General features: G+C 33.3%; 1 protein-coding gene across 1 annotated transcript; it reads right to left on the bottom strand.

Moving 5' to 3' along the window:
- Window positions 1-1385: 1385 nt before the first annotated feature.
- LOC134256162 (CD63 antigen-like) lies at window positions 1386-16241 on the bottom strand. The gene is made up of 7 exons (XM_062738782.1): window positions 16085-16241; window positions 10956-11144; window positions 7198-7272; window positions 6816-6911; window positions 6104-6244; window positions 2877-2960; window positions 1386-2731 (listed from the first exon to the last, which is right to left on the bottom strand). Exons 1-7 carry the CDS (start codon window positions 16145-16147, stop codon window positions 2666-2668), a joined length of 714 nt encoding a protein of 237 aa, XP_062594766.1. The 5' UTR covers window positions 16148-16241; the 3' UTR covers window positions 1386-2665.
- Between the last annotated feature and the right edge of the window lie 2381 nt (window positions 16242-18622).

Below are 18622 nucleotides of genomic sequence, written 5' to 3'. Positions count from 1 at the left end.
GCATGAAAAAGATCCCTCACAGCTCAGTGGCCCTTAAAGCCGAGAATAGGACAAAATTTGCAACCGGCAAGTGGTGGCGTCTCAATATGAGTGAAAAATACTTGATAAGGACGTTTAACAACATACAATCAATCAATATTGGATCTTAGACGTATAATCAGACTTGTAAAAACTAAAAATGACCTGCAATAGAGACCTACACTCTCCAAGAAATATTGCTGTTTTTGAGGTCAATTCATCAAAATGATATGGCAACCTTACAATTATTAATGCAATGAACCTGAGAGATGAGGGGAGTATTGTACTTCAAGGGTGCATGGTTATTTTATTTACTGACAGAATGTTTCAACATGTGCTTGTGACTGAATGTTTCAAACTTTTTAAACAAATCATGCCATCTTTGCTAATTACATCACAATTACATTTGCATTGATTAATCCGATACAGAAAAAAAATGTCAGTCATGTAAAACCAATTTTGAAGAGGGGAGGCATTTTAAGAATTGACATTTTTTTTCTGAAATCCACTTTGTATGTTGAGAGCTTTTAGCGAGTTTACTGATGAAGGAGTTAACATTTTCCTTCTCATTACACTTGGAATGGAGCTGAGAGTTCAAACACCAAACCTAGCTGCAATAATATAGCCCTTTTCATACCCCTTATTGTACCTATAGTGGCATGGTTTCAGGATGATGAACTTTTCTTTCTATGTCTGTCTAAATATACTGATTATATTTAAAATTATAAACTTATAAACTGAAATCTACAGTTTAAAAAAATGAATTTCAAAGCAAATTTAAGCAATTTTCATTACAATAAATATATTTGGACAGACATACAATTCACAAAATATGCTAGGCTGAAACAGAGCCTTCTCCTTAAAACTATTCAACAGGGCTACAATATCCCAGATAATACCCCCACTTTATGTTAATGTTACATATTCACTAAAGTGGAATTCAGGTGCCAAGAAGCAACTTTTCAGAACTTCACTGTACTTGTATCAATTTGGAAGGTTTTAATTTACAGGTCCATTAAATATAGAACAAAATAAATCCTTATTTCACCAGGAAGGTCAGGTGAAGGTGAACACATCCTTTTGTATAAGGAAATGTTTTAGCTATACAACAAAGGAGTTATTGAATTTATATTGGTAAAGAATGGCACTCGTTGGCTGTTCATATGTACTCGCAAGATCGTGTATTTGTGCAGCCAACTTGTGCCAGTCTTCACCAATACAAGTTCAATAACCCTATAATATTCTCTTCATATGTGTTTGCAAGATTGTGTATTTGTGCAGCCAACTTGTGCCAGTCTTCACCAATACAAGTTCAATAACCCTATAATATTCTCTCCATAATATCTAAAGAAATACGAAATAAAATATCAAGAGAAAAATGCTTTATTAGATAACATCTTTAATATAACTACAGTTAACATCAGAAAATGGAAAAATATCAATGTTGCGTACAATAAGATGAATTCATTAACGATAGAAGTCCCACCCATACCTTGGATACACCAAAATAATTTCCTTCTTGATTTGCGAAAAATAAACGGATCAGTCTGAATCAAAAGCCTTCACCTGCCAGCAGCACTTTTCATTCAAATCTTCGAAAAATGGAAGGCACCTTTTATTTTTTCAAAAGCACTAATTTAAAAAATAAAGCTATCTTTTCATCTTTTTTGCTATAACCATGATAACAATTCTTGTGCCACAGGAGAACAATTTTCTGTTTCATATAAAAATACATTTTTTTTTTCTCATCAAAAATGTTTCTTTACAATATTGAAAAAAATTTCCCTATATCAAAAAAGTTGCATGTACTTTCAAGCTTAAAAATAAATGTGGTAACACCATATAACAAGTATTCACAACATTAATATCGCAATAAACAATTTAGAAAATAACATTGTAACTTCCTTGAAAAAAAATATTTTTGGAGAGCATAAAAATTTTAAGTATCAAATAATTCCAAGTAGAAAAGCTTTTCAAAAGCGAGGAAGAAAGAGAGGGAATCTTCTCTGAATTAGTTTTCATCATCCGATTGGTTCAAACCAATCTCTTCTTCACTTTCTCAAAAAACCCACCTGACTGTTACTCAAACATTCAGTCTTTTGTAACATCAAACTAATACAGTTACACTGTGACTGCAGAAATGAAAATGTTAAAAAATGGGAATGACCAGTTAATATATCTGTGTAAAACCCCTCCTAATGTCTCCTTTCCTGGAGAAACCATACACTGACACTAAATAGGAAACATGCAAACTCATGCTTCAGTTTTACTTAATATATCTGTTACATGTACATTATTGTGAAGAAAAAGACCCAATCCCAAACTACAATACTGCAAGAGAAACATCTACATAGGCAAAAAAAAAAGTTAATACTTTTCTATAGGATAAAGCATGTTTCAAAAATCATATTAAACAACAGAGAATATGCATCACTCAAAGCATAAATTACCATCTCTGCATATCAACAGACAAATATTAACTATAAAATGGTGGCCCAAAAAAGCACAGGTATTTTTAATTTTGCAACATGTGACCTGAATAAATAATACATCAAATGTTAAAATTTTCCCTCTTCTGAACTTCCCCCTCCCCACAGTTGTTCATTTCCTGTTGGAGTGTCATCCTCTTTGGTGATTCATTGTCCCCTTACACAACTTCATACTCCTTCTTCAGAGCCCGAGCAAGACAGAAAGCAAACAGGATTCCAACAATCTACAAATAACATGTTTCAGCTATTTTAGTTATCTTATAATGGAATACATACATTTCTGATAAACCAGTTAATTTTGGCCCTCCCCATTACTTTCATTTCTGTATTTCCATTCACTGGGCACAAAACACTAGACACTGTACTTACCTGAACAAATGCTAGACCAATTCCAACTCCTCCAACAATGAAAATGTTGTCTTTTACAAAAGTCTCAAACTTGGTTAGACATCCCTAAAAATGTAAAAAGTTTCTTTAATATATGTTTTATTAAAACCATGAAGGTCTTCTTTTTTTCGGCAGGAACAATGTGTTGATATGCATAAATTTTCTGCTCTCATAAACATAAACAATCACTACTTTGCTGGTCCTGATCAAGAAAAGATTTTTAAAGAATTTCTCTATATGCCATCTTTTGTAAAACCACACCCAAGCTCCCCACCCTGCATGGGCTCATGATTTAAAAAATAAAATCTACATCATCCACAGATGCTTTATTTTAATACCGTAAATCTGGAAATTTTTACGTCGATTTTATTTTGCGAATTCGGGTAAAATTGCTGTTGATTAATTTTTACGTTTCAAAATTTTGCGAATGACCACTGCTTTGTTTACATTTTCTTACTGGTGATTTATTTTTAAGAAAAATATTTTTGCGAATGCAATGAACTCGCAAATTTGCTAAAAATTTATCTACAGCAAAATTTTCCAGATTTACGGTACGACTCATTGTGATTTTATGGTTCTGTTAACTATTCAACCTGGCTATAATTTCTACACGATAAACATTGACAACCCATTTTGGCCAAAACCTTTCCAAGGGGTAATGATTTGATGACACCACCTTAGAATGCTTCAATAAATATGAATAATCATAGCTTTGCATCTATCTTTGCTTAGTTTTTTTTTCCTACAAAAAGATTTTCCTGTGTAAAACTATGATCACCTAAAGTAACCCCCCCCACTTTTGGGTCATGATTTCTAATTTTCAAACTTGGATGAACAAACCCTGTGGATGCTTCCCAATAAATATGACTCATCATTTTTTTTGGCTGATCTTGAGAAGATTTTTAAAATTTTTCTTTTTTAACTATGCAAATCCCAGATGTATGATCTGAACAAACTTAAATCTACAATCTGTCAGGAAACTAGCACTTTGGTTTGATCTGAACTTCCCTGTGGTTCTTGAGATTTTTAAGATATCAAACCTAATTACCGGTACTATTATTTCATCATTTTTTATTGTCAGAAGGCATTGCCCATCATTGAACAAAATTGAATCCCCTTTACTCAGGTTTGGCCAATGGTTCTAGAGAAGGAAATGATATAGCAAACAAAAGGCCCATGCGCCACACCGCTCACCTGCGCACATTGGCTAAGAAATAAAAGCAGAAATCACTTTAGTATTGAGAATTTTTCAGGGGGGGGGGGGGGATTTTGAACTACCAACTTCCATACAATAAATGCCTTTGCTGTTTTAGAGCAGATGATTCTTTTTCTATTTATTCATATACCCCCCCCCCATTGTGGCCCAGCCCTACCCATAGGAGCCCTCATTTGAACAAGTATGACTTTGTACTACCTGAGGATGCCTCCATATCAATATGTTTAAACATGACTTTTCTGTTCTTGGGAAAAAATGTTTCATTGATATTTCTAGGCAAAACTTTGATCCCCAATTGTGGCCCATCCTACCCAACCCCTACTTCCCATTCATGACTTGAACAAACTTGAATCAACACTACGTGAGGATGCTTACATAAAGATATGACCAATCATGGCTTTGTGGTTTTTTAAAAGAGCTTAAAGAACTATATGCGGTATTAACCAACATTTGCCCCCCCAAAATCAAACTTTGATGGAGTAATATTTAATTAAGTCCTTAAACAGGGGAGTATATGCTGACTTCAAAGCACTGAATAATTTCATAAGTAATGACGTCATATGTACGTAATGACGTCACAAATATGACGTAAATTTCAGTTTTTTATGAATTTTGCAGAAAAATGTACATATTTCGTCGATATTTTAAATAAAAGTCACCGAGCGCATGTGTGTTCAGGATAAATATTTTGATATAATGTGTAGAATGATAATATCAATGAAATATGTCAATATTGTTCCTGAACACACATGCGCTCTATAAATTTTAAAGCTTAAATTGTTGAAATTTTGTCCATTTTGTCCTCTTTCTGAAAAAGGATATAAAATCGGACTAGTTTGTGACGTCATAAAAACAGAAATTGTGAATACACTGCTCTGGAACTATAATATTTTCTGTTAACTTATATTTCTCGTACAATTTATTGAATTCAGCACATTTCAGGAAGTTTTCAAAATTTGACTTTTGTGGGGGCAAACATATGCAATATACCGCATATAGTTCTTTCAAAATTTTCCGAAGTATTAATTCCTATGTAAAACTTTCATCCCCCCCCCCCCCCCCCCCCCGGGAGTCATGATTTGAACATACTTGCATCTAATACTCACTACCTGAGGATGTTCTCACATAAGTTTCATCTTTCCTGGCCAAGTGATTGTTAAGACTGTATGTAAATCTTTGATTGCCCATTGTGGCCCCACCCTTGCCCCGGGGGCCATGATTTGAACAAAACTTGAATGTACACTACCTGAGGATGATGCAACTTGAGTTTAATCTTTCCTGTCCCAATGGTTCTTGAGAAGATTTTCAAAGATTTTTCCTACATATTCCTATGTAAAACTTTGATCGGCCATTGTGACCCCACCCTTGCCCCCGGGGTCATGATTTCAACAAACTGAAATCTTCACTACCTGTGGATGAGTCCACATGAGTTTCATCTTTCCTGGCCCAGTGGTTCTTGAGAAGAAGATTTTTTAAGAATGCCATTAATTCTTCACTAATTCATAATTATCTCCCATTGGAAGAGGGCGTGGCCCTTCTGAATCCCCTTTACCAAGGATACTTTGTAGCAAGTTTGGTTGAAATTGGTCCAGCGGTTCTTGAGAAGAAGATGAAATTGTGAAAAGTTTACAACAACAACGACAGGCAAGGGACAAATTTTGATCAGAAAAGCTCAATTGAGCCTTTGGCTCAGGTGAGCTAAAAAAAATGCAAGTTTACATCATTAACAACAGCATGGACACCAAACAGCAGACCATTTTTGATCCATTTAGCTAACTTGAAATATCAAGTGAGCAAGAAACTGTTTACAGACAGATGGACAACCAACACCCCAACATTGCACAAGCTCTTCCGATTACTGACCAGCTAAGCTAAATACCCGGTATGATAATAATGCTTTGTTAATTCTTTGATTTTTTCATTTCTGTTAACTCAGTTATGAGAAAATTAAACTTATAAATTTTTTCCACGATTATCTGTGATTATGAAATACCTCTGTGTAGATTTTGTTTGGAATATCACCAGTAGCACCCTTGCAACTAGTTTCATTTTTTCTGCAGCAAGACTGTGGAACTTCTGTTTTATTTAACACGTTATACCATTCTGTATAGTTGCTGACACCACAGCATTCAAACTAAAAAAAAACAACAAAAAAACATACAATTATCATGAAAGAAAACATTCAAAATACTAATATGTGTACATATCAATGTCTATTTCCATGTAACCTGACTATAAAACTCTAGTAGATATTTAAAAAAAAATATTTGGCAATAATAAACAAAATTCCAAGATTCTCATCCCACCTGCCCAAAGTTTTAACACCGCTTTAATTTTTTTTTTTTTTACTATCTCAATACTGTTTTAACTTTAATATTGTTAAACTTTATTTTTAAACCCCCCCCCCCCCTTTACATCCGCATGATTTTGAAAGCTGACAAGATGGTAAAAACTGGTAATATGCATCAAGGATCATTGGTTGTGAAAGATTGGTGAGGATATGTAGTATTAAGGAGATATGTTCTCTACTATGACTTTTATCTGAGCATTAGAGATAAAATTTGCATAGATTAATCAGGTCGACAAAATAATATAAATATTTTGAAAGAAATAAAAAGTACCAAATAAAATGGTCCCACTTGTCTCCATTTAAAAGTTGGATAAGAATCTGGATTTTTTTATGCTGACCTTGTAAGAAAAATTACCTCCTTTTGGACAGTATCCCAGACTTTGCCTTCATCTTTACCAGCCTGATACTTGTTCTGAGTCTCTCCCATTAACTTCTTCACCTGGGTCTCCACCTAAACAACATACAGACTTGGTTGAAATACTTTTTTTTCTCATTTACAAACATATCAGTGGATGTTTTGGTAAACATTATACCATTTACTCTTATTGTGTACAAATCCAATCAAAAATTTTACAAAGATACAATGTATAAAAGTATGTTTAATACTGTATATAAACAATTGAACTTTTCTTCCATTAAGTTTGGAAATTCAATTTAATTATGATAAGAAAATTTTCTCAAACTAAATCAACTGAGATGCGTTTTTGCGAGCTGTACACTGCATGAGTTAATTTTACCTCTCCATGGTACACATAGCCAGCGATTCCTGCTGAGATCTCAAGAACGAAGATGATGACTAACAGGACAGCATACTGTAAACAGAGAAAAAGGCTTTAATTTTCTAATTATACATGTACAACATACTGTAAACAGAGAGAAAGGCTTTACTTTTCTGTTCATACATGTACAACATACTGTAAACAGAAAGAAAGGCTTTACTTTTCTATTCATACATGTACAACATACTGTAAACAGAGAGAAAGGCTTTACTTTTCTATTCATACATGTACAACATACTGTAAACAGAGAGAAAGGCTTTACTTTTCTATTTATACATGTACAACATACTGTAAAATCAAACGAAAGTTTTACTTTGTTTGTATGTAATATGTACAGCATACTGTAACAACAGAGGAAGACTTTACTTTGTATGTCTATTTATAAATTTATACATGTCTATTTATACATTTATAGTTTATACATACTGTAAAATCAAACAAAAGCTTTATTTTGTATGTCTATTACATGTACAGCATACTGCCTTTAGGCATTATAGAATTACATCATGTGACCGACTTTTGTAAATTATCCCAATGAAGCTCTAAAAATGATTTCTTCTTTCTTACATACTGTATTAGTAAATAGAGAAAAAAGAAGCATAATATTTATATTATGCATTTATATTCTTTTTGAAATGTTTGTACATGCATGTAAAACTGTACCAACATTCCCACATTCAATTTTTGATGTATTCCCAACTATATTTTCTGTTATTGCATGTACTCTACATAGTACATATTAACTAGATATAAAGTTCTTATTATATCGTTCTGGATTATTAGAACAAAATTATACATAACATGTTTCTAGTCATAGCTTTAAATATTTTCGGATCGCCTATTAGTCTCATATTTGCAGCAATACTTAATAAATGATGTGTCTTTGAGCAGTTATTACCTGTAACAACAGGTGGGAAATTCTATAGAACAAAAACAAATATTGTCTACACATCCTGTATCATACTTAACAAACATTCATTGAAAAGCAAAGCAAACTCTCTTTTGAATTACAATGGTATTTAATGGAAGACAACCTCTTGATCCTAAACTGTTGAATGAAAGTAATGTTAATAAGCATGATTACAACAGTGGATATTTAAGTTCCTCTTTGCCATTTTCTATTAATGGACAAAATCCTGCTTATCAGTGGAGCTTACGTGACTGCCTGTTTAAATCACGCCTAAAAGCTGGTATATGATGCAAGCTTTATAGCATACAAAAATTCCACCCTTTTAGGGAATTTCCTTCCCTCTCTCTATTTTTAAAATCTGTTCTATAATTGAAAATAAAACTGTCTTTGTGCATATTCGGTATTGCCTGCTTATTCTTTTAACTTCTGATCTATTTTTTTTGTCATTTCCCTTTGGTGTCCCCCACTACCAGCTGACACTGTATCTGGTATCAACCATAAAAAAACAATCAATTTTCTCAAACATGGGGTGATTGCTTCCTACCCAATGACATTGAACTACGTACCATAATCATAACAGAAAAAATTTCAGACCTCATTTTCTTTGTAATACATCTAAACACACCATAAATGACACGATTTATCATAAAAGACTACTCTTAGCTGCAGAGCATGATTCCAAATTTGTGTCAGCTTTATTTAAACAAGACTTGTTGTGCACACTGATCAGCAGGATTCATCCAGCAAAACTCTACAGTTGCAAAATCGATGACTGTCATTCAATGCATCATTCAATTTTTTCTAAACCATAAAATCCATCAAACTGATTGTTGACAGGACCGACAAGTGCAAATGTTCATTAATCTTGCCATCAAAGTTTGCTTATAGTTAACTGACTTGTCAAGTTGAGAGCAAAATTCAATTCTGATCATTTATCTTCTACTAGAAAGCAAGCCACCTACACATATCGTCTGATCTAGCAGATGACATTTTTTCCCCTTTTGCCATTGCAGCACTTACATGTTATAGTAAACCAGAATAATAAATGTATCCACCTTAATTAATAATTATTAATGACTATATTGAGCCTGATTGCATCTACATAATCATCAATGCCTTAATCTGAATATGAATTCCACAGGCAATTTCTACATTGCTCAGTTCAGCTGAAGCTTCCTTTGCTGACTCATACACTTATTGATCTCTAAGCCTTGGCTGGACTACCTAATTTTGAGATAATTGTACACTTTATGTAAAAAAGGACATTTCCCTCTCTATCATTATTCGACAGATTTAACCCAATGAAGTACAAAGAACACATGGGAAGACGAGGCAATGGTCTTGCTGAAACTTATGTTGCATTTATCTATCTACCTATCTTTTCTATAGTGTCATTTTATTGCAACAGATGGGACAGAAAAACTGGGCATAGTAAGTAAATCAAAGCAAGAACTCTTGTGTTCGATATACAGTTTAACATAATGTGCATTATCCTACCTGAGAATTCTTCTATACAACTGTACATATCACCTTCAAAATATAATCTATACACCATATCTTCTTAATAAATATATGGACTTCTGAATATAGATGGAAAAAAATAAATATTTTGTAAATGGTGAATTTTCCATGTGAAAAAAAAAATGGAAAAAAATTGTCTATACTAAAATCATGTAAACTCCAAAACTTCTGCGCCAAACTATTTCTTAGGCCTAGATAGGGGGTCACAGCTATAGTCAAACTTTTATAAACATCCATCTCCACAGCTATGGTTAAGGATTAAGAACCCTCTTTTCCCCAAATTAATTTCCAACATGGGCACTGCATGCATGTTGACTTTAATCTAAATGATAATGATGAACAGTCTATACCATCAGCTCACCCTCTGCCAGGAAATGTTTTCCATTCTTGTGAAGTTTCTAACAGCTGCAGTGCATCAAAGACTTAACACACTCATCTTTTTTTCTAGTTGCACAACAATGAAGGTACTTGTTGCCAAACACTTCTAACAGCCATTTAAAGCTGCCAAAACATTAACCAGTTTTCATTTCTACACAATACTAAAACTATACACATCAAATATATATACATGGCTATAAGGAAAGCCTTTTCCTAAAGACCTTTTGTTTTTCATATATACAGGAAGTACCCTGAGGAATAACACTGCTATATGGATACCTTATTCTTAAACACCCAGCTGCCTTAACTTTCTAATCTAATGCCCTGAAGAAATACAATTTCAAATCTGCCAAATTCATTTACATCACTTTAACTATGACTATATATTGAATTAGACCAGGATTCAAACCTGGCCCTCCTGAATCTCCTATCAGGTGCTCTGCCAACAGAGCTATCCGGCCACCGTCGATTGAACCCAGCTGACCGCCACAAATAGGATATTATGGAAGGTAATCTAATAACATCCTAAACATGTTTCTACATTTCATGGTTAAGATATTAGAAAATCTATCATCAGAATTATATTCTATATTATTACACTGATCATATCTGACTCTAACAAGGCAACCCAATATTCTGGAATTTTTTAATTCAACTTTCATACCTGCAAGCTAATTCAGCTTGTACATTTTTTTTCTTGTTCATGAACTAAATTTTCATACAAAGTCAATTCCAGTCATAAAAGTATAAATATAAGACTGAAAAAGATACAATTCAAAATTATTTTCCTTAATTCTTAATGAATTGAAACAAAGACAACATGCAACATCACGACACCTCAGATATGTAACTCTGTCCCAAGGCGTCTTTTCCATTCTTTTTTTTTTTTAATTTTCCCAGTACTTACGATCATCACACAACAGTAGTTCTCTTTCCATGCTCCAATGCATCCGAAGAGAGCGATGAAGAAGATAATGACTCCTACAGCTATCAGTAGCGCTGCCGCTGAACTAAACTGGCCCCCCAGTAGGATGAAGTAGTCTTTGAATTTGAATTGGACTGTAGCTCCGGCCCCAATAAGACCTGCTCCAGCAATCTGTAAGGACAATTTTCAGACTATATGATACAAACATAGAATTATTGCACAACTATGATTTTATTTACTCAACTATGATTATGTTTATTTTATTGCACAACTTAATTTTGCACATTTACAAACAAATCTTAAAAATTATGTTGAAAAAAGAACATCTCCTGCACCCCAAAAATTGTAAGAAAGCAAATTTATAAAAATACCTGCCTTATTTCACTGGGATTTTACAGCCCAATATGAAAGAAGAACATTGCATCTTTATTTCTGTGCAGTAATAATAATTAATAAAGCTTTGTTTTTTTTTAAGTGAATCAAAGTCTAATTTCAAAAGATTGCACAAAAATGAAAACTTGCATGAAGTATTCAAGTTTATTTAACTTCAAACTTGAGTCTTTGAAACCTGTAATATTTATTTTCACATGACCACACAGTAACCCTGGTATTTCTAACCCTGGGCTTTTTGTGTAGTGTTAAAAAAGATCCGCAGAGTTTAATTTTAGAAATTGTGGTTTGTCACGAGACATGTTGAGTGTCACAAGATTTAAGGCTAGGTCACAGACTCTAGCAAAGAATGTGTCTTTTAATTCATGTCCTACATATAAAGTCATGTGCTATATTGAATACATTTTTGTTCCTTAAGTGAAATAAGGAAGTTAACATATATAATGATCTTTGGATGATATAATACACAATAAAGATATAAGGTCACATGATACGTTCCGCAATAATATTGAGGATTAAATATATCATTTTTCTCTAGAATTTGTCATTGAAGCATACTTTGAGAAGTTCCTTCATTAAAAATTAAGGTACTTAATTACAGGGCTGTCACAGCACCTTTTGGTACAACCGGGTATATCTCGACATTTTTGTCAAATTGGGAAAATTATAAACATACTTACATGTATTAACCCCTCCCCCCCTCCCCAAGCAAAATATTTAATCATGAAAGCCATTTATCACTTTAAAAAGTAAACTTCAAAAGCTAAAATTTACAGAACATAAGGTCTGATAAAATCTATATTTAACAGACCAAACATTTACTTACTAGACAAGCATTTTTTTTCTTTTATTTTCATATGATAAAGAGACTGAAAAAAATGTGGGGAGGGGGTATTTCTTACTGTTTAATTGCACCTTAAATAAATTAAAAATTAGATTATAAAGAATAGTTTTATTGAAATGATCAAGTTACTATTTAAAATTTTCCTTTTAAAGATTAGTATAAAATTGCATACAATTTCTTTCTTTTTTTTTCTTGTCATTTTTGACTCATGCAAATGAAATAGATAGTGTCCAAGATTTTACTTTAAAATATATTTATTTATTTTATAAACTAACTTGTAATGATTATCCTTGTTTAATAATGAAAATAATTTCCCCAACCCAATCTACGTATAATAGATCTCTATTCCATGACAGAGGAAATTCGAATTAGAAATAAAGGATCATGACAGGGTTGTTTTAGATTAAAATCAATCATGCATTACTGCTTAATGGATCAAATAAAGGATGTGTGTGTGGAAAATTAGGTCGTATATACTAGAAAACGTGGTTGGGAAATTTTTATGCATGAAATTGGGAAAATCTAGCACTTTGTGCCATTGGGAATGGGTCATAGATTTCCAAATTTGAGGGGAGTGACGGCCCTGATTTAACATGCTTTTGTGCAAGATATCAATAGATGTTTTTTACCATATCATCCTACTGGAAATCGCTTCCATTGGCAATATATCTCAATTTTTGGTGCCCTTATCTATAGTTTACCACTTTTGAAAACATTTATAAACCATAAGAATTCATATAATGAAGACTTGATTAATTTGTAATATATTATAATAAGATACAAATCAGATATTCAAGAAATGTGAAGTCAGATCTTAATGATTATTAAATTTGAACTTCCCTTTAATTGGTGTACTTTAAATCATAATGTTACAGTAATTTCATATAGTTACACGTATACCTCATTTATACATGGTAAGCAAATAATGCATTTGTAATGCATAAGATTTAGGTCAAACCCATATTTTACAAATAACAAATCAGCTGACACTGAAAAATCATTTTTTTTTTAAATTACAGTGACATAGCATAGTCTGCAAATTTGGATAACATACGCAAAGTAACCTTACAATCAAGAAGATAGTTAACTGTCCAAAAGTTTGTCCGAATGTACTGTCTATAACTTGATTGGCAATAAATCAATAATTAACGGTCTAGAAGTCTAAGTACAGAGGCTGATTCTTTCACTTTTTCTACGCAGCGAAAAAACTTTGTTTTTACAAGAGAATGGTATAGGGACAACAAATCAAGATGGAGCTGCTAGTCAAAAATCAATACTTTTAATAATAATTACCATGCACTAATCCTGAAAGGTTACTAATGAACATCAATGACTGTAAAATGTAAAGTTACATATTTCCATTGGAGTCAAATTTTCATAGTTTGAATGGAAAAGTTCTGTTCATCATGTTCATGGGCATTTGATTTTGGTAGTTTCTAAGAGTAAAGATACACTTCTAAAATTATATATTTATTGAGGACATAAATATTGGTTGCTTACTTCATACCCACAAATATAAGTGATTTGTCACAGTATTGAACTTTTTTTAAAATTTACTTCCTGCAATTTTGTGGTCGGTCATTTGCTGATAAACTTTTAGTAAACAACATAAATCACAAAATGGAAAACAAGGAAGGACGGCTATACTGATAAAAATATTGCTCATAATCAGATGACAAATAATATGTCATTCACAACATGTGTACAAATGTACATTACCCTTAATCTAAAGACTTAAAGTCTAGGGTTATCTAAATTGATTTCGTACAAAGACTTGTAAAACAATTAAGTAAGAAATGGGTTAAACCACATTGCTCCTGCAAAGCTTCCAAGTTTACTACGTACATCTCGTACAACCAAGCTAGCTTAAAATTTAAAATATTTTTACTAAACAATTTGAATTTTGAAGGATTTTTACTCCAACAGGATAATGATACATAATACATATATATCATAAAGATTATATAACTTTATGGGATTGGCTTAGATAGTAGTATGAAATATTCAAATTATGGTCAGATCTTTTGTGCTACATACATCTTCATGTGGGTAAATTTGGTAACAGAGAAAAATGTAGTGCACTATACCAGCTAGGATTTGATCTTGAGTCCCCTGAATCATTAGTCAGGTGTTCTACCAAATGAGATATCTGGCTACTGGAAATCAAACCTGCCCAACTACTACATTTCTCCCTTTTCAAAGGTTTTTTTCCTGAACACACCAACACAGTTTCTTTGTTGGCAACTTTTTATTCACCAGTCACTTCGATGAATGACCTGGTATCAAATTTAACTAGAGTGGGAGTAAAATGTAACAAACCAGACAAGGATTCAAACCCAACCCTGGTCTGCTACATTTTCTCCTATTCCTTTATAAGGTGTCATGTTCATGCTCTCAAAGTGAAGGGTGAAAGGTGTGCCAGGAGAGATCCTATTTAGAGGGGGAGGAATGTGGCAGTTGGGCGGGTCAGATCACTGGTGGCCAGGTATCCCAGGTGAAGTGTCTAACCGTTAATTCGCGTGGCCTGGGTTCAAATCCTGGTATGGGCTGTCACTTTTTTCCTAATCCATTACAGATATTATGCAATAAAGAGTATTTTTTTAATGTAAATGATTTTATGCCTGCAACATGTGCAAGAAATATAAATTCTAATTCAAACAATTAAATAAAATTTTGAGCTCTCAGTCTTCACGAAAACTCACTGGTCCGAAGACCGAGGCCAGTGAATTTTGATGTCGGGTCAGTGAAAATCAAAATTCAAGAAGTCCGATGGGCTTGTTGATTTTAAAAATAATGCACAGTCAATATATATTTTAACTGACTTACTTGCTTATATTTCATTAATATATAAAATGAAAAGAACAAACACGTGTTGTTGAATCGTATTATTATACGTAACAACAGGAACTAGCTAGTAACTATTAACTAGTACGTAAAATGTGCGAATTTCTAACGAACAACTTACCAAAACACGACAAAGGACGAAAAATGGCGGCATTTCAAAAGTTGAAGTGCGTAAACATGTATTAATTTACAGTTATAAAAATGTATTTATTTTATTTTTTCATTAAGGGGCCAGTAAAAATTTTGGTGGGCCAGTACATTTTGAAAGTTCACCGGTCCGACTGGCCAGTTAGTTAGAAAAGTTTTCGTGAAGACTGAGCTCTGGATCAACTAAAACATGATATTTTGATGTATTTTGTTTTTAAGATATTTTATTGACAGCATGTCAAAGGGATTGGGCACATAAGTTCCCAAAAACTTAGATAGTCCTCTCTCATCTGTTGATGTGTCTTATTTTATCCACACAAGACTGTTGAGAGAATACTTTGTTTCTAAAATGCCTATGCCATGGTTATAAATTAATGATGCTCATTTGTTTTCAACTGGTCTACCATTTCATACTACTCCTCACTATATAAAAGTATACACAACTGTCATATCATAATTACATCATTGTTGAAAGTATTCTATTTTTAGATCAAACTAGAGGGTAGTATTAGTCTATTAATAAAGTCCATGTCGTTTAATTATATACCCTTTGCTAGTTTTTTAATTTAATTCTAAATGTATGCTTGTAGCATTTTTAGAATTCGAACCTCTACTGGCTCTAGAACGTTCAACAATAAAGCATAGGCCCCTAGTTTATAAACGACAATAATCATAATCGGTTTCTATAAAAGTCCACTCTACAAATAACATATTTCAAAATTTCTATTAGCAGTATTTAAATCCAGAACTCATTTAAATCTAAATGCGGGTATTTTAAACCAATCCAAGGGCCTTAATAAAAGAATAGTTACACGTATGCAAAGAAAACCAGCTATCCTTCGAAAACCTCACCCCAAAAACTGTTTGTCATTTAAATAATACTTACCACAAATATAAGATTAAACACAAAAAGTAGAATTTTCACGCATTTCATTCCACCTTCCACCATCTTGCTTGTTTTTCACTGATTTCTCGTTCTTATCTCAGAATATTGTGTATCTGACTTGTCACTCTCTGTTGACGAACGTCCACCGGCGTAGTAATATATCTGCACTTCCTCTGAAATTTTTCAATGTAAGCGTTCAGTCAGAGAAACCTTTTATGAATAATAAACTCAAATTTTCCACATGCATATAATAAGTTATCTTCTGAATTTAGAGAAAAATTAACAAGTTACTAACAGAAAAAAAAATCAGATTCATTCATGGACTATATTTTTCCCCTGGTCACGAGACCATTTGGGGGCTCCCAGTGGGTGTCATACCTTTCGCGCAGTTTCTGGTCCAGTGCACCTGAGAAGATGGATCCGATGTATATATGTGTTTTTTCCCAGGAAAATCTGTTTTAACAGAGATGTCTTGTTGCTTTTTCTTCCGAAGCTTTCAGAGTGCTCCCAACTTATTTAAACATGATAAATGCACATTTCACAATCTATTTAAAACCGTAAAATCCACGTGAGGTTGACTCAAACAACATATATTGTGACGTAGGCCCAAATCTGCAATTTCCGTAGCGGTAAATGTCAGTCAGATGTTCTCAAGCTCACCCAAAGTCCACTCAGAGCGCTCTCCTGCTTAACCAGAATGAGATAGGTGCGTAAATTTTGGCCCTGGTTTGCATCGATGGGTAAAATTAAGTTTTGTTTGTTGTCCAGATTGTTTTTTGGCATAACTCAGTTATCAGTGTGGATTCAATTCAATTCACTCAATTACCCCGAGGCCATGGAATTCACAATTTTGAAAGAGACACCCTCCCTCGTCTTAAATGTCTATGAAGTTATTTTGTTTAATTCCGAGGAGCAGAGAAGAAGATTTTAAAAGAATTCATGCATTTTCACTGTATAATCAATAAAGCCCCACCCTAACCCAGAACCCCTGCCATGAAATTCATAAGTTTGGATGAGACATCCTTACTCAGTATAACTATGTATGTAGAAACTTTAGTTTGTTTAATACTCAGAGAAGAAGATTTTCAAAGAAAAATGCACTTTTACTATATATAATCTATATAATTATAGCCCCACCTAGGTAGCACAAGAACCCCTGACCAAGGCCTAGGGCTATGATTTGTTTTAAATTTTGGTAGAGGACTCGGTGCATGCTTATTACATTCATGCCAAGAGTTTGACTGCTTCATGTCCAAGAGTAAAGAAGATTGTTAAAGATTGTATTAATTTTAGTGGATTTTGTCTCACCTCTCAAGCCCCAGGAGACAGGGACAATGAAATTCACAATTTTTGTTCACTTCACCCATAAATGCTTTATACCAAAATTGGTTGATGTTGGTTGAGCGGTTAGGAGAAGAAGCTGAAAATGTCCAAATGTTAACACGTGTACACTACGCACGACGACGGACGAAAACGGATAGCAATAGGTCACCTGAGTGACTCAGTTGACCTAAAAATTGTGATTCCTACCTTTCAAGCCCTAGGAGACTGGGACGATGAAATTCACAATTTCGGAGAGCTTACAGTGCCACCCATTGAAAAAAAAACGGGATATTTATTGTCCACAAAAAAGTGCGCTGTTTCTCGATTTATTTCTCCATGTATTTAAAACTGTTATCTCAAACATATTCTTTTACTTTTTCCACAACAAAAAAAAATCCTTATAATTGCTGCCAGTTTGGTTTGCAAGATAATTCGGTCCAACGCGCTTCGTGCAGATGTCAACTACAAAAGTACTTGATAGAGGGGTAAGGAAATATTTTAAATTTATCTTTTTGCAATTAAGGTAGGAATTTGAAAGAATTAACCCTGAGCCAAGCGCAACTTTCTGTGCGCAATAAATATAATTTTTTTTCAATGGGTGGCATGCACTGTAGCTCTCCGGTCTGTCAAATTATATTTATTCGGAGAGCAACAGTTCTGCAGCTAGAGAAGAAGCTGAAAATGTTCAAATGTTAACACGTGTACACTACACACGACAGACGACGACGGACGAAAACGGATAGCAATAGGTCACCTGAGTGACTCAGGTGACCTAAAAATTGCGATTCATACTTCATTTTTTTTTTAAATATGCATCCAGTTATAAATTTTCGTAAAATTATTTATCTGCGAAATCTTCGTTAATATTCGAAAAGTTGATACTCATATTCAGAAATTTGTTTTTCGCATGCGAGAATTTGCTTCCATGAGATTTTAAGTATTTGAAAAGTTTATAAGAAAACTACAACATTGTGGAAGTTAGATTGACACGATAAATTTAAGTTAAAATAAAGAATCCAACCAAAATTCAGGAAAATGTCTTATTTTTCTTTTCGAAAGGGTACCTAAAATTCTGAACGATGTCGTGTCCAGATCAAATGTCACAGTGTTTTATATTCTATCACCCACCCACCCAAATCTCTGAAGCTTCATGATTTCATCAATAAGTTCAAGTCTGAAAGGATCGACACAGATATTTTTTCAAGTCTTTCAGAA

The sequence above is a fragment of the Saccostrea cucullata genome, unplaced genomic scaffold (genome assembly GCF_032062105.1).
Source record: "Saccostrea cucullata isolate Sc308-1 unplaced genomic scaffold, CSIRO_AGI_Scuc_v1 ctg204, whole genome shotgun sequence".
NCBI lineage: Eukaryota > Metazoa > Mollusca > Bivalvia > Ostreida > Ostreidae > Saccostrea > Saccostrea cuccullata.
The sequence above is the reverse complement of the archived record's forward strand: the minus strand, read 5'-3'. Positions and strand labels throughout refer to the sequence as shown.

What these genes read in the sequence shown, in the direction of transcription:
- LOC134256162 (XM_062738782.1), bottom strand. Translation starts at nt 16,147, where the DNA reads ATGGTGGAAGGTGGAATGAAATGCGTGAAAATTCTACTTTTTGTGTTT. An exon ending in ACTACTGTTGTGTGATGATC is followed by an intron (nt 7,273 to 10,955) that starts GTAAGTACTGGG and finishes CTCTGTTTACAG; the next exon opens with TATGCTGTCCTGTTAGTCAT. An exon ending in CAAACAAAATCTACACAGAG is followed by an intron (nt 2,961 to 6,103) that starts GTATTTCATAAT and finishes TTACATTTTTAG; the next exon opens with GGATGTCTAACCAAGTTTGA.